Here is a 16005-nt window from a genome sequence, read left to right on the forward strand (position 1 = left end):
TAATGTTATATAAAGTTGAACATCATCGCTAAAATAAACAACATTGCATTTTAAAACTCCATCCATCTTCTGCGTTTACAGTTATTACCATGGCTACCATTCTAGGTATTGCGTCTTTACACAGAATGACACTTTCATGCTTTCATTACTCCATTTGAGTACCGTGCTGACACAGTATGGAAATAAAATCCGTGGAAACGAGGTATCAGATTCCCTTCCTCTCACCTATTCTTTCCGACTCCTCTGCACAGTGTGCATCCACAGCAGAATTTAGCTAAGCAGTAATGTGGGCAAAAAACAACAGCAAAAAACACAAAGCTGTTGATGAAAAAGACCACCATTAAAGCAAGATGTCCCTCTAAAGATCTCACTGACAGCGTGTTCATGCTTGGTCTGCATGTCATGTTTTAATGTCTTTTTTGTTTTTTGTTTGCATTTTTAGTGAAGGAGTATTGCAAAGTGATCTTCCCGTATGAAGCACAAAATGAAGATGAACTGTCGATCAAGGAAGGCGAGATCGTGGTCATTATCAGTAAGGTGAGCTATTGGCAAAAACAATCAGAACTGATATTGAGACAAGCTGTCCCTGCTCCTGCTATTACTGCAGCTCCACACAGGGGGGCGCTGTGTGCTACAGCTCCTGCGATCTTAGCTTTGCTCCGAGTCGTGCAGTGGTGCTACCAGACCAGTCCAGGGATCGATGGAACTGTCCAGTGATTTCATTTTCACTCGAGTGTCAATGTTGTTGTCGTTGTTGTTTTTGCTCTTGATGTTGTTGTTGACATGGCTGTTTTGATAGTCTTTGTTTCTAATGACCTGATGTAAAGGTTTACCAATTTTTTTTATTAAAAAAACAAAAACAAAACAAACCACAATTCAGGAAAAGAAATAGGGGTGCAATTCCAAATGTGTGGAAAAAAGAAAATAATAGAGAAAAATAACTGCAGAAAACTAGGCCAGTGGTTCGGTGAGGGTGTGTAGATGAGCCAGGGTGATAGTCGAGCTGGTAATGCGACTGCGCGTGTGTTGTGTGCTGCTGCGCCACCCTCACCCTCGCCCTCGTGCCTCTGAACACGCTCGGTGCGGATATTGCGAAGATGTCAGCTGTGTTTGCAGCTGTGTGTATTCTCCACTTCCTCTCTGAGCTCAGGTTGTGAGTAACCGTTTCCTCTTTTCTTAAAATACCCAGCCTGTCATCCCAGTAGCGGAGGTAGTGGAAGCACACCCGTTTTTAAACCACTGCATCACTGGAAACACAGTCGAGTCATCGCTCTGTTTATAACACTGGAAAAACACAGCTTAACTTAACTCAAAATAGATGTAATTTTAAATAAAATTTTAATTACAAAGACAGCTGGAACGTCGAACTCTGTTTTGCACGTTATCCACATTGCAGGCAAAGGAGACCCTGGGGTTCGAGCAGTGTAATAGGAAACCTCTTGTGTCGGTTGTAGTGTCGATTTTGAGCAGCCAGATGATGTGCTGTGTTGTTGCATTGTGTTGTGTTGCATTTCAAGTCTGTTACACCCTTTTGAATGAACCTGTATGGATGAATTTATGAAGATGAAGCCACATTGAACAGTAAACTGCCATTGATCAGCACCTCTCACACCACAGCCTGCAGTCTCGCCATCCCTGGAGGGGGGGGGGCAGTATATATTTCCCTGGAAACCTGGACATGGCGTAACCCTGTGTCTTTGTCTGTTTCCTGACAGGAGTGTGCGGACGCAGGGTGGTGGATGGGCGAGCTGAACGGGAAGCAGGGCGTGTTCCCCGATAATTTTGTGAAGCTGCTCGCCCCCGATGTTGAGAAAGAGGTGAGTGCTGTGGCTGATTGATTATTGATCGGACTGATCGTGTGGCCGTTCGCGTGGTGATGCTGGCCCACAGATGTTTTCACACCGAGCAGTGAACACTATTAGCAGTAGGAGGTCATATGGTGGTATGTTGGGAAGGGGGGGCTGTATTCTGAGAGTGCGATGACACTCTTACTATAGTGACAGGGCGAGTGGGGTTGCGTTGAGCTCATACGGGGGGGGGTCTGGAGAAGAGCTTCCTGATCCTCATCGGAACTATTAGGGTTTCTATTGTTGGTACAGAGAAGTACACCGTGAAATGCTTTTCTTTTATGCGTTTTTGCCATTTCCTCGACCACCTGCTTCTTACTTCCCCCACTCCCTGTGCGGGAAGTCGGAGAGTGTGTGTGTGTGTGTGCGAGTGTGCGTTGGTGCGTTGGTGAAAGAGGATGTTAATCTCTCCAGTGTTCTGTTGCCCTTGCAGAGACCGAAGAAACCACCCCCCCCTGCCGCGCCCACAGGTAAGCAGAGCACAGGTAATCCCCCCCTCCCTCACTGCGCCAGACTCCGCTGCAGAACCGCTTGATTGGCATGATCAAGTTATACATTTATACAGATGATGTATTCAGAGTAAAGGGATTAGGCAACAAAGTGTTCTCTCTCTGTCTCTCTCTCTCTCGCTTCCTTGCCTCTGAACTGAATGTCCTCCAGTACCATCTCAGTGGTACTTCTGTAGCTTATTGCACAGGGAATCAGTTTGGGTGTTTATTTGTAAATGTAGTGGGTCCTGATTGTAACTGTTCCTCAAAGGAGGCATTCACTGATAGCATTTGTGTGCGTGTTGTCATCTCTATAAATGTTCATAAATCACTGTGTGGACTCTTCTCTAAATGTTTCAACAAGACAATGTGTTGTTGATCTTGATTTTTTTCCCTGTCTGTACTAAAACAACCTCCCCCTCTTGTGCAACTGGCGTTTGTGAGCCTCATGCATCGAGCTGCACTGTGATTCAGACATGCATGTGCACTTTAACTCGTTCCCTGCTCCTCCACCTTGCGGCTCTAACCCCCGTGGGGATGGTCCTCATAGTATATCCAAAGCTTTGGAATGGCACCCCATCTTCACCCATCCCCCCCGAGGAAAGGAAAGCAAATCAGCTGCAACGCGATCACTCCACATGCCCGCCTCCAGCTCCGCAGCACTTAGCATGCAGCTACGGTGAGAGCAGGCACCCAAGTCGGCTGACGGCTGACCTAAATCACTGGGAGCACAATTTGCATGTTAATTTAGCTCTGGGTCCGGGAGACTGCAGTTGCATGGTCGACAGAGCAGACAAAATGCAGTCCGTGCTCGCTGCACCATCCCCAGGGCCTCCGCCTCCTCCTGCAGAATTGCTCTGTAATGACCTCCTGGCTGTTCCTGTAATTGCCTCATAAAACAGAGTGTAAATTCCCCCGTCATTTCATTAATTCGATCGTTTTACATGCATAATAAATGGCCGAGCAGCCTGTTCAGACTGTCAGAGTTTTATTTTATTTATTTTTAATTTTTTCCCCCTCGTTAATCCCCAGTGCAGGTTCTCCTCTGCACTGGAAAGGCTCCTGCGGTCACTCTCGCCCCCTGGTGCTGATCTTTGCTCTTCCTATCACCCTCCCCTCCCATGCGCGGTTCGTATCCCTCAGCCACCTTAGGCAGGAGCGGAAGGGGGAGGTTCTGTCCTGTGACCATCAGCCAGCCCCTCGGTGTGTAGCAGCTGGCCTCCTGTGCGGTCTACCCCCTGGTGGTCCAGGCATCACCCCCCAAGTCTCTGCAGCTGACAGCATTTGAGAATCGCTTACCTGCCATGAGTTTTTAACCATCCCCCCCCCACTAACCAGCAAGCGGGGCTCAAGGGCAACCCTGCATGCGCACACTAACCTCCCTACCAGACTAACCGAAACCTCCCGTCAGTCTGTCAATCACCCCTCCTCCCCAGTTGACCTGCCCACTGATAATGCCGTTGTACCAATTCTCAGACAAAAAGACGGACGTTAGAAAGGTGCCCCCGGAGCGTCCCGAGTTCCTCCCGCTCAGAGTAGAGGACAAAGGTACACCCGCAGGCTCTGCAGGTTTCTTGTTGTTGTCTGTATGTGTGTCCGGCTGCAGCGTGCCGTGACCCGGCTGGGGCGGCACAGGACAGTGGCGTGGAAGGCCAACGTGCTGCCCCACAGCTCCCTGCCCCGCTGGAGTTATTAGATGATGACCAAGCAGTAAACATGAAGATACTTGGGAACTTTGAGAGTGTGTGTGTGGGCGAGTGGGCGAGTGTGTGAGGGTGTTTTGCGAGGGTGAGTGAGTGAGTTTACTGTTAGAGTGAGAGTCAGAATCAGTATGGATATATTCATAACAATCTAAGGTGCTCCGTTAGATTGATATTAGAAACAAGTGTGTGTGTGTGTGTGTGTGTATATATATATATATATATATATATATACACACTCACCTAAAGGATTATTAGGAACACCTGTTCACTTTCTCATTAATGCAATTATCTAACCAACCAATCACATGGCAGTTGCTTCAATGCATTTAGGGGTGTGGTCCTGGTCAAGACAATCTCCTGAACTCCAAACTGAATGTCTGAATGGGAAAGAAAGGTGATTTAAGCAATTTTGAGCGTGGCATGGTTGTTGGTGCCAGACGGGCCGGTCTGAGTATTTCACAATCTGCTCAGTTACTGGGATTTTCACGCACAACCATTTCTAGGGTTTACAAAGAATGGTGTGAAAAGGGAAAAACATCCAGTATGCGGCAGTCCTGTGGGCGAAAATGCCTTGTTGATGCTAGAGGTCAGAGGAGAATGGGCCGACTGATTCAAGCTGATAGAAGAGCAACTTTGACTGAAATACCCACTCGTTACAACCCAGGTATGCAGCAAAGCATTTGTGAAGCCACAACACGTACAACCTTGAGGCGGATGGGCTACAACAGCAGAAGACCCCACCAGGTACCACTCATCTCCACTACAAATAGGAAAAAGAGGCTACAATTTGCGCAAGCTCACCAAAATTGGACAGTTGAAGACTGGAAAAATGTTGCCTGGTCTGATGAGTCTCGATTTCTGTTGAGACATTCAGATGGTAGAGTCAGAATTTGGCGTAAACAGAATGAGAACATGGATCCATCATGCCTTGTTACCACTGTGCAGGCTGGTGGTGGTGGTAATGGTGTGGGGGATGTTTTCTTGGCACACTTTAGGCCCCTTAGTGCCAATTGGGCATCGTTTAAATGCCACGGCCTACCTGAGCATTGTTTCTGACCATGTCCATCCCTTTATGACCACCATGTACCCATCCTCTGATGGCTACTTCCAGCAGGATAATGCACCATGTCACAAAGGTCGAATCATTTCAAATTGGTTTCTTGAACATGACAATGAGTTCACTGTACTAAACTGGCCCCCACAGTCACCAGATCTCAACCCAATAGAGCATCTTTGGGATGTGGTGGAACGGGAGCTTCGTGCCCTGGATGTGCATCCCACAAATCTCCATCAACTGCAAGATGCTATCCTATCAATATGGGCCAACATTTCTAAAGAATGCTTTCAGCACCTTGTTGAATCAATGCCACGTAGAATTAAGGCAGTTCTGAAGGCGAAAGGGGGTCAAACACAGTATTAGTATGGTGTTCCTAATAATCCTTTAGGTGAGTGTATATGTATATATATATGTATATGTATATATATATATATATATATATATATATATATATATATATATATATATATATATATATATATATATGAGAGAGTGAATGAAAGTACATCTGACTGCTTCTGTGCTCCTGCTTGACACTACCTCCCTCCCTCCCTCTTGCTCTCTCTCTCTCTCTCTCCCTCCTGTCCCGCCCTGGTCTCCTGGCCTAGCTGCAGATGAGAAGCCAGAGAAGGATACAAAGGCCGCTGACATCCCCAGACCTGCCCTGCCAGCAGTGCCTCCCAAGAAACCGCTCCCCCCCAAGACCAACTCGCTGGGCCGCCCCGCTGCCCTGCCTCCCAAACGCCCCGAGCGCCCCGCCGTGCCCAGCATCAGGTGGGTGCTTCCTGGGAGAGGGAGTGGCGTCACCTCTCACGTGTGTCACCCCCCAGGTGTCGCAGTAGAAATGTGTTTTCAGTTGTTGTGTTTTTTGGGGGGATTTTTACACTTCGGCCCTCGGCCAGTAGGAACATTCAGGAGAGGGGAAAAGACACAAAACAAACTGTGGATCGGACAAAACCAAACTTTGATCTTTGCAAATGACAAAACCTGAACTCGGTCATGGTAGTTTAGTTTATTCTCAGAGGCCACTTATTACTGCTTTTAAATAAAACCGTGAGGAGATGCAAGTTTGCAATTTGTCATTGTGCTGGTTATGTCTAAATAAAGCCAACAACACCAGACAGATTGTGAAGCTGAGCCGCTGGCCTTTCTCTGCATTCACCCTATTGGATTTTTGTATATTTTCTAATACTGGAGTCATTTATTTGAGACTGATTGTCTTCCCCCCTCCTCTCCAGTTCTCCAAAGCTGTGTGTTTATTAATGACGCTGGTATTCCCAGTGCTCCTCCCCCGCGAGCTGTTTGAACAGTAGAGTTTCAGCAGCCTGTCGCTCATGCTAATCAGTCTGCAACAGAGCTGAACTTCACAACTGCTCTGCTTCACTTGGTCGTTTTCATGCTCTTATTAATACCATGACTGACAGCAGTGCCGCTGCAAAGACAACCGAGAATATCTCTACAAGGATACTTATGTTTGGTTAATCCTGATTGGCTGCTGGGGCTGAGACCTGGGACAAAACTAGGACTGATGCAGGAGCTCTGGTGAGCAAAGTGAGGCAACACCAGTGTGGCCCCCGTGTACCTTCGCAGCGCAGCGGTGTTTCCTGTATTTGCATGGGCCCTGCGAAGCCTGCAAAAGATTTTGTATCATTAACAACACTTTCCTTCTCAGATTCGCTGCCATCGCTGTTTTTTATTATTTTTTTTTATTTTTTTTTTGTGTGTGTGTGTGTCTGTATGGGAGTGAGAGAGTGTAGTTGTGAAGGTGTGTGTGTGATTGTGATTGCGAGTGTCTGAGTATTTTTGGCAAGCTGTTTAGTGCTCTGAACTTGTCCTGCAACTGCCAGAAACACATTTTTGGAACCTAAGCAAGTTGTGTGTGTGTGTGTGTGTGTGTGTGTGTGTTGTTCCACACAGACACCCCACCGCCTGTTTTTGCATTTGTGGTTCCACCCTGACTGCAGGCCGGCTCTGTGCTCTCTATATGGAGTGTGGAGGTCAGCTGCAGAAAGGTCTCTCTCCGCAGAACAGAGGGAAATACAGCCGAGCCGCAGCAGGGGGCTGGGTGAGCTGGTAACCCAATAGCTGCTCTGAGTGGAGAACAGTGCCCTGTTTTTGTTGTTGTTTTGATCCTCCTCCTGGATGTGACAGTCACACAGGCCTGATCCAGAGGTCTTTTCTCTGCATTGTGTATGTGTGTGTGTGTCCCAGGTGCGAGAGCCCGAAGACGGACGGCGGAGGGACGACGACTGCTGACCGCGGCTCCTCGGACAGAGTCAATGACATCGGGGAGAAGCCTGGCCGCCCCAGCGCACTGCAAGTCGGTAAGGTGGCCTAAAAATAACTTCACACTCACCCTGCCAGCTCCCCGGCTGCTCTTCCTCAGTTCTGGGCTTCCGTGGTTGCCAGCGCCAAGGTTATCAGGACCCTCTCCCTCCCTCACTCTCACTCACTCTCCCTCTCTCTTATGGCAGTGAAGCAGTTTGTTAGTTCCCTCTTCAGTTCTTTATACCTACTAATAATAGAAATCTTGTAGATTGCATGCTGTCTTCACACATTTTTTGTTTTGTTTTAGTTTTTGTTGTTTTTAATTGTTTCAAAGTGTGCCAGGAGAAGTGAATGCCTCTTGTTTGCAAGGAACAAATAAAAATAGAAAAGCGAGCGACTGTGACAGGTGGCCCAGCCTCTCTGGGACACTCGGGGGCAGCTGAAGGAGCCAAGGACAGAGTTTCAGAAAAGGAAAATGACAACTACATAAAAGTAGCATTAGACTCCCTACTTCGTGTGCCAGTGTGTTTAGGTACCAGACCTGCACTGCTCCTGTGCAGGGGAAACCTGTCTGTCTCCTTCTCCTGTAACCTGCCAGAGCCTCTCTCCTGCTGTGTGCTTTCAGTATTGTGTTTCTGTGTATATATGTATTTGTGTGTGTGGAAGGAGGTGTGTTTGTTTGGGGGGGCGTGGGTGAGCTGTGACCTTTAACCCCTGCCAGAAGGATGATTAGAAGTCAGATACATCCAGTCAGTGCCCTCCGTGGCTTTCTGGTTTCCTGTGTCAAGCGTGGGCTCACAGTTCAGGGATCGTTGTGGAGGCCTTGCTCCTTTCTTTTTTCTTTCTGCTTTGTTCTTTGGAAGTGGTCAAAGGACAGGACAGAGAAGTACAGCACAGCCCTCACGCTCAGTCCAGTTGTGTTGTGCTGTCTGTGTGTTCCTGCCACGCTGCGGCCAGGGCTGTGTGGTAACTGTGTTCTTCTGTCGTTGCTTCCAGACTTTTCTTTCTTCTTGTGCCGGCTTTCTTTTCCTTCCATCTCTCATCCAGCTCCTAACACTCTCTGCCCTTTACCATGGGTAACTACAGCTCTGCATTCACCGCTGGTAAGGCCACCTCCTACTGCACCCCCACACACCCCCTCTCTGCCTCTCACCCCTCTCCCTTCTCTTGTTCTCACTTCCCCCATCCTTTCCTGTTTCTCCCTCTCTGCCATCTGACCTCCCCCCCCTCTTTCTGTGCCTCTGATTGCCCCAGTCTTTCTCTCTTCTCCCTGGCTCCTTCAGTCTTCTCTCCTCCCTTCCTCTCTCTCTCTCTCTCTCTCTCTCATCCCAGTGTCTTTCCTCCTGTTTCTCCCCCTTTTGCTTTATGTCTCCTGTGTGTCCTGTGCATGCTAAAGCATCTCATTCATTTTTATGCTGCGTGTGTTGCCATGAGAAGCCTGTGTACGGGCCAGGTGGTTTAATGTGGTGTGGTTTCGCTTAAGCAGTTTTCTGACTGCTGTAGCGCTGTAGGAAACTAAAACTATCAGGTGTGGTAATTGTCTTATTTTGTACTGCGTTTTGGAATAGTAACATTGAAATTTGCTGTTTATGTATTTAAAATTGCATTGGACTACACTGAGGACAGGAACTAATAGATCTTTACTGTTTCAATTGTTCAAGAATAATAAAAAAAATGTAATTGATTGATTTGATTGATCAATGACTCGGTCTCAGTGCTCTCAAAGCTCGAGTCTGCAGGGTGCTGTCCATGTCCCATGTCTCTGATTTCCACATTGCCATGCGCATCTTTTCTAATCCCTGTCCTTCACAGTTCAGGTTTTCTCCAGACTTTATTCTTAAAATCAAAGAGGATTTAAAGGGAAAAAAATTACTGAATGTCCCTGTAATGTCGGTGTGAATATCTCATTGAGGTGGGCTGCTGGATGTATCTGTTTTCAACCCAATTTTAAAATTATTTTTAGTTATTTTGCAGATATTTTATTTCCTCATTTTAGAAACTCCCTGATCACAGTCTCAGTAGATTGTTTTCTTTTTCTCTCCTTTCAGATATCGAAGACTTCGACTCCATAGTGTCGACTGCGGAGAGGCTGAACCACCCCACCACGACCAGGCCACGTGTGACAGACAGACGGCCTCGATCACAAATCTTCACCTCGGTGAGTGAGTGTCTGTCTGTCTGTCTGTCTGTCTGTCTGTGCGCTTGATACAAAAAATGCCAGAAACCTGGAAATGGGATTCATTCAGTCCAATTAAGGCAATATCATACCCAATTAAGTAATCAGCTCCACTGGAGTGAACTGCACTGATCATAGGACCCTCATAGCACTGCTGTTGGCAGCAGAAGGGTAACACACCTTGCGCTTATCAGCCTGAGCCTTCCTACACACCAGCCCCTGTGGCCCCGGGGCCCAGCCCTGCAGTGCAGTGTGTTAGCGTGGGCCAGGGTGCTCGGGATGGGTCTGTGTGTCTGGTTGTGTGCAGACTGCAGTCAGGCTAGCTGCTCGTACCCAGCTCCCTTTCTGAGCGTCTCCTCCCACCCTCCTCCAGTACAGCTGCTCTCAGTGGGCGGGGGGAGTTTGCTGCCCCAGGAGCTGCTGCAGCGGGCTGGGGGGGGCGGGTAGCAGCAGTGTTTGAAGTTAGCATTTCAAGAGGCCTTTGTTTTGAAGTGTCCTGGGAATACTTGGTCCTGCTCCCAGGATCGAGTGGGCATGGAGGGGGGGATGGATTCCTCACCCCAGCCCAATTCCCACTTGCTCCCCGGGCTCCTTGCTCTGATTGGGACCGGCTGGCCTCGCTGTGGGGAGGCAGAGCTGCTGCCCGTACTGCGCAATTCTCACAGGAACTGAGAACACTTTTTATTTTTGTATTTTTTACGCGGCTGAAACGATCCTGAGCTGTACCCAGCGCCACTTCTCCAGCCTGTCTTCAGGTTTTCAGACCCCCACCTAGTATCTGCCCCCCCCCCTCCACATATCCATCCCTACCTGGTCACATGTCACAACATGGCTGTCGTTATGAATGTGCTGATGACTCAGAGAGCCACCACAGCAGCCATGCCTCCTGATGGGCTGCTCTGTCATTCCCTCAAAGGTGTGGCGGAGTTATTCTGGTGACGGTCACCCCCGGCACTGTGGTGTGTAACATGTAAACCGGTGTAGGGTAGCTGGTGAGGGGCTGGTGAGACCTTAGCGCTCCTAAGCTAAACAGTCGCCTCAGTCGAGACCTCAAGGAAGGTGTGTGTAGAACATTTGTTTGTTTTGTTTTATTTTCATTGCCACTACTTGAAAGCCCTTCAGTGTCTCAAACAACACTTTATTTGTGTGACCCCGGCTGACTCGGGGGCATCAAAACGCTGGAGCGATAGAGGTTCCTGCTTAAAGAGGAAATGACAAACAGGTCTCGCCAGCAGGCCGTGTTGCTGTTCTTGGTCATATGCAGCGCAGTCCTCTAATGCTCTGTCTGTCTCCGCAGTCCTCCCTGTCCAGCCCTGACCTGCTGGACTCCCTGAGCCCTGAGGATGAGCGGCGGGAGAAAGAGGAGCAGGACTCGGCCTCTCCCAAAGCACCGGACACCGCCAGGAAGGCCCCCAAGCCCGTCCCAGGCCCACCAGTAAGTGAGGCTTCTCACTCCCATAGCTCCCGGGAAAGGGAGGCCCAGACCCGGGCTGGGTAACTCCAGTTCTCAGAGGCCGGATTCCTGACGTTCCTAATCATGTGGCTTCCAGTGAGCAACTGCCTGCAAAATAAGTGATTCGACTTAACATTAATCAATTAAATAATTAATGCCTGGATGGTCTCTATCTGATAATTTTTTGTGTGTTTGTTTTTCATTGTTTCTTCTGTGTTTCCCCTCCCCTGTTGTCTTGCCTCTGCAGGGTTTGGAAAGCAAGAGCCCCCCTCCCCCCAAACCAGGAGCGCCCCCCTCGTCTTCCAGTGGCCCCTCTCCCCCTCCCTCCTCCTCCTCGCTGCACCCGGGGGGCCCTGCCCCCGGCCCCGGCCCGCGGCCCGCCTCGCCCTCGCCCTTCGCCCCCGACACCAAGCCAAAGAACGACCTCGCGGGACAGGCAGGGCCCCCCACCATGGAGGAGCTGCGCACCCAGCTGCGGGACCTGCGGGGCGTGATCGAGCTCATGAAGAGCCAGCACAAGTACGTGCCACTAAGGGCCACAAGTACAAGAGGGGTGACCCTCCCCTCTGTGCCCTCAGCACAGGCTCAGGGGATTGTGGATGTGTTGCTAAAAAACCCTTGGCAGCTGCCAGGGAGGGTGTGCCCTAATCTCCTAATCAAAGCTGGGCTAATGAATTATGGACTGGCTGCTGGGCCTGAGTCACTCAGAGAAAGCCTGTAAAAAGACATTCGATCCCGACGAAGGGAGCGGCGCCGCCCGCGCTGTGGTGATTTAGAAGCTCTGTGTTTATTCTAACAGCCAGATTCCATCCAGATGTGCTCCTTTTTGCTTTTGTGCAGCGCCCAGGGTGTAATTAAAACGAATTAATTCCAGGACTCGTTAGCTTTCGTACGTAGTGGAAAGTCTGCACCCCTGACGCAGGGCAGCAGTCTCTGTACTCTCCGGGATATTCATTACCATCAATGTGTTTATTTTTTCCTTGTTTCCTAGGAAGGAGATTAAGCAGCTGATGAATGAACTGGATGAGGAGAAGAAAGTGCGCTTATCATTACAGGTAAGGCAGTAAGAGTAGCAATGACAAAGCACTGGCTCAGGGACTAAGCACAGAGAAGCATCTCACATGATTGCTGCTCACAGTATTTCTACACTGAAGAATTCTGCTCAGCTTCTCTTCAGCGATCTGCAGTGTCTGAGTTACTCTGTTCTGGAAGCCCTTTGTGATGCGGCTCCCTACTCGTTTCAGAGAGCGTTGCCGAACTGTTGCAGTGTTAAAGAAGCATCTGCGCACCAGGCACGCTGCTAAAAGAGTGAAATACATAGATGGATGCACAATAACACCAGATTTGATGCCTGAAATAATGCGATTCATTCTGTGTCTTGTTGTTGTCTTTTATAGATGGAGGTAGAACACATAAAGAAAGTTCTCCATTCAAAGTGAGGAGCACAGGGATGGATGCGTTACTTCACAGTACAATAAGACCCAGACTTGAAATCACGCCACAGCCAAATTAGTTTTGTGCCAAAAAAGAAAGGAAAACAAACATGAAAACAAAACCTTTTTCTAATAGTTTCCCACTTTCCCCTTTTTATTTTTTATTTTTAAGACAACCAATCTTTTTGTAATGCATGAGTTTAAGAGGTGTGAGTGACGGCGGGGGGGGGGGCTTGCTGTCTCCGTGTGACAGCGGGTGGCTGTTGCCGTGGAGATTGAACCCGAGGCTGAGACAGGCAGGCTGTCCTTACTGGTACTATTTCAACGATATTTTTTCATAAATAAAAAGACAAACTGTTGCATTTCACAGTGTACATTTGCACAGTACATCATTTACTTTGCCACCTTAGTGTGGGATTTTGTTGTGCTTTTTCTTTGTGTGTGTGTGAGAGAGAGAGAGTAACTCGGAGAGTGTGAGTCTGTTGATGAAGCACAGAGGGGCGAGACCAGGCAGGACACCGGTCAGGGCTCCAGGAACTGGCAACACGGCTCCAGACTCCAGCTCTGCCCCCTCAGGATACAGGCGCCTTGGCTTTTTCTGTTTCTCTTAAAAAAATATTGTAATATTCAAATTGTTTATTTTTCTTGTGTGTGTGTGTGTGATTTGTTTTGCTTTTTTTTTTTTTTTTTTTTTAAGAATGAAGAATCCCATGTTTTCTAACTAGGTTATTTCCTTTACAGAAATCTTTTATATATACTTTTATATTTTAATGTACTAAAATGCCATTATGTGTAAAAAAAATATTAAAAACATACAAACAAACAATATATATATGTATATATAACAGACTCCTCCATCAGTGATTTGAAGTTCAGTGTCTGAGTCCCGTTTCAGTACCAGAGCCGATGGGCACCTTTGGGCACAAGTGTCATTCTGTGTTTCATCCACCAGGTGTCAGCCTCTGTCCTACAATATGCGAAGGCACGGTGCCACAGTGTGTCGATAATCAGTACAAATGTCAAGAGTCACGGAGGGACATTCTGCTTCTGGAGACGAAATTGTACAATCTGATTCTGCAAGCCTGAACCCTTCTCTCTTTTTTAAAATATAATGACCTGGAGATTAATGGACCCTGAGAATGCAAAACAGACATTTATTTTGTTATTTATTTATTTATTTAGTTAGACAAGATCCTGATTTATTTATTTATACCTGAGATTGCATGCAATGTCACACACACTTTGACACACACACAGGAAAGCTGCAGTGAGCTGAGGGACAGTGTTTATCTTGGTCTACCTCTCTTCACTGCCTTTAACTGCGATGACAGGGGGCGGGGGGGTCCTGTGCTGCCATGTGGAGCGGGCGGTCTCCATGGCAATATGAGCACATGGAAATTCAGAGCTTTACGAGCGGCCGGTCGCACCATGACGGGCGAAGAATTCGGGCTTTAGAGACATTCAAGAGATGAGTTTACAGCTGCACTAAATCCCTGCTCTTTGTCTCCCACAATGCAGTGGGAAGCACCTGGGCAGAGTGCGCCAGGTGGGCACTTTTCTCAGCTCGCCAATTTACGCAGGCCCCTCTGAGACGTATTCATTGTAACACCCTAACGTTCCCAAGGGACTTTGGGTGTTTGGCATAGGGGTGGTGAAGTGAGGTACTTTAATGTACAGCCTGCTGGATCGGCTCAGCCTGTCCTGGGGACATGATGGCCAGCCTGTGTGGGCTGAGGGACTCCAGCAGGACGATTGAGTGATTCTGCTGCAGCGCTGTCCCGGGTACAAACGGCAAGGCCTTCTGCAGGCGGCACTGTGCCAAGCTCTCCGCCACATAGTTGCGCTGCACTGGATTTTGTTCTTTCCATTAGAAAAGTTGCACCTCCCTGACATTAACCCTGGAATCCCAGTGATGCCACCCCGACCCCCCGATTGCCTCTCACTCACCAACCGGACACAGCTGTGCTACGGAGGGACTGGCAGCCATGAGGCTGATGAGAGGTTCCTGGTCAGAAGGGAACTTTAATTTGCTCGCTGGCTTTGGTTCAGGGCACTCAACCTGTGCACCATTTATCAGCCACCCCCCCCCCTCCAGTCTGACAGTCAGCATAGCGGCCCGCCTTCAACAATCACAGCGGACAGGGCGGTCAGTGTGCACACTCCTGGCCAGCAGGAGAGTGTGATCTTCACTGCAGGCTCGTTGATGGCCTTGACCGCCATGTCACTAGTACAGTCATGTAAACAGACTGAAGCACGCTGCCTAGGAATCCCCCCTCCTGTGCTATGTGAGGTATCCATTAGACATGACATGACCTCACACCCCCACACGGCCAGCCCCAGCTTAGCGCAACGCGCGGTCTTGGAAGAGTCTCAGGAGAGAGAAGGCCTCTTCTTGGGTTTCCCAGTTTCTTGATTTTGGCTCCAGTTCAACTGGTTAATTAACCATCTCTCTACACATGCATCTCTTTCCAGGAGATATGAAGCATTTATTTACCAACAGTGCGATCTCTAGGGGACATCGAACTGCCCCAGCTATTTCGAGGTCACATCTAATAGGGCGTCATGGAAAACTCCCTGTTATTGTTCCCAGCAGAGGCCGACCATCTTGCTGTTTAAATGGGGCCCCAGTGCCCAGAGGGGTGGATGCTGTTGAGTTTAGGTTTATTTTTGGACACATGACTTAATAATGCAATTGGCTGATGTTATACGGCAGCAGCGCTGTTGCCACAGGGAAGGGGAAAACGATTGCCCACCCTGGTCAGACATTAAATAACATCCAGACTCTCACAAATGCTCAGGCAGAACTATATTGGTTGGTGCCGATTTTCTGATTAGCTCTGCTGAGTACGGTCAGTGCTGAAGTCGACTATCGGTGGACAGTGTCACAGACTGTGAAAAGGTCTGCTTTGCTTTTTAAACTGCCACATCACAAGTCACAAATCAGGACCCAGCTGCTGTTTAAGGTATTGCCGATTTCCATTACTAATAAATGAAAACAGGTTTGATTTGGTCTAGCTCCGGGGTTAGCTGGGGACTGCCCTGACCTGAGCTCTGTGGGTGGAAATGTTCCCTCAGACAGACGGGCTGTGGTGCTGGAGAGCGAGTGAGGCTGGAGTGCCTGTCTGACCCTGCATTCTCCCGGTGCCTAGAAACCGCCACGGCCAGGCTGACAGTGAGCGAGGCGCACACATCACAACATCTGAGCCTTTTTACTATTATTATTCTCTTTGTGTGATGGAAACAAATAAGAAAATATCGTGGGAAAAGGGAGTGCGACCTGACAGCTGACTCCATGGTTTCCTGTCGTGCCTGATTTAGGAATCCATGGAAAACACTTTGTTCTGCTTATGATTCTTAAAAAAACAATAAAACCCATTTTAGGAATTTCCTTGTTTGTGGAGATTCAAGATACTGTTCCACAGTCCAGACAGACGATGCAAATGTAAACTCCTACACACATGCTAAGGAAATGCAACAAAGGGCAATGTTCATTACATTTATTCATGCTATATAGGCCGCTTAAAGAAACAGCAAAGTTCTTTGAAGGTAAAAATAAAAAGTAAAAAGTGAACATCCTGTA

At 48.4% G+C, this 16005-nt stretch overlaps 1 protein-coding gene across 6 annotated transcripts in view; it reads left to right on the plus strand.

The window, feature by feature from the left end:
- Window positions 1–13255, plus strand: part of sh3kbp1 (SH3-domain kinase binding protein 1) — a 56057-nt gene extending 42802 nt beyond the window's left edge. For 2 of the 6 annotated variants that reach the window (XM_066699046.1, XM_066699048.1), the window contains exons 8-18: window positions 443–537; window positions 1716–1817; window positions 2281–2332; window positions 3812–3883; window positions 5704–5869; window positions 7307–7419; window positions 9412–9521; window positions 10837–10974; window positions 11240–11511; window positions 11984–12047; window positions 12390–13255. In XM_066699046.1, coding sequence (XP_066555143.1) covers window positions 443–537; window positions 1716–1817; window positions 2281–2332; window positions 3812–3883; window positions 5704–5869; window positions 7307–7419; window positions 9412–9521; window positions 10837–10974; window positions 11240–11511; window positions 11984–12047; window positions 12390–12431 — 1226 coding nt within the window. In that variant the 3' untranslated portion in view covers window positions 12432–13255. The remainder of the gene's footprint in view (window positions 1–442; window positions 538–1715; window positions 1818–2280; window positions 2333–3811; window positions 3884–5703; window positions 5870–7306; window positions 7420–9411; window positions 9522–10836; window positions 10975–11239; window positions 11512–11983; window positions 12048–12389) is intronic. The other 4 variants (XM_066699049.1, XM_066699051.1, XM_066699050.1 and 1 more) reach the window with 4 other exon arrangements.
- The last annotated feature ends 2750 nt before the right edge of the window (window positions 13256–16005 follow it).

This window comes from Amia ocellicauda, chromosome 3, assembly GCF_036373705.1.
Source record: "Amia ocellicauda isolate fAmiCal2 chromosome 3, fAmiCal2.hap1, whole genome shotgun sequence".
Classification (NCBI taxonomy): Eukaryota; Metazoa; Chordata; class Actinopteri; order Amiiformes; family Amiidae; genus Amia; species Amia ocellicauda.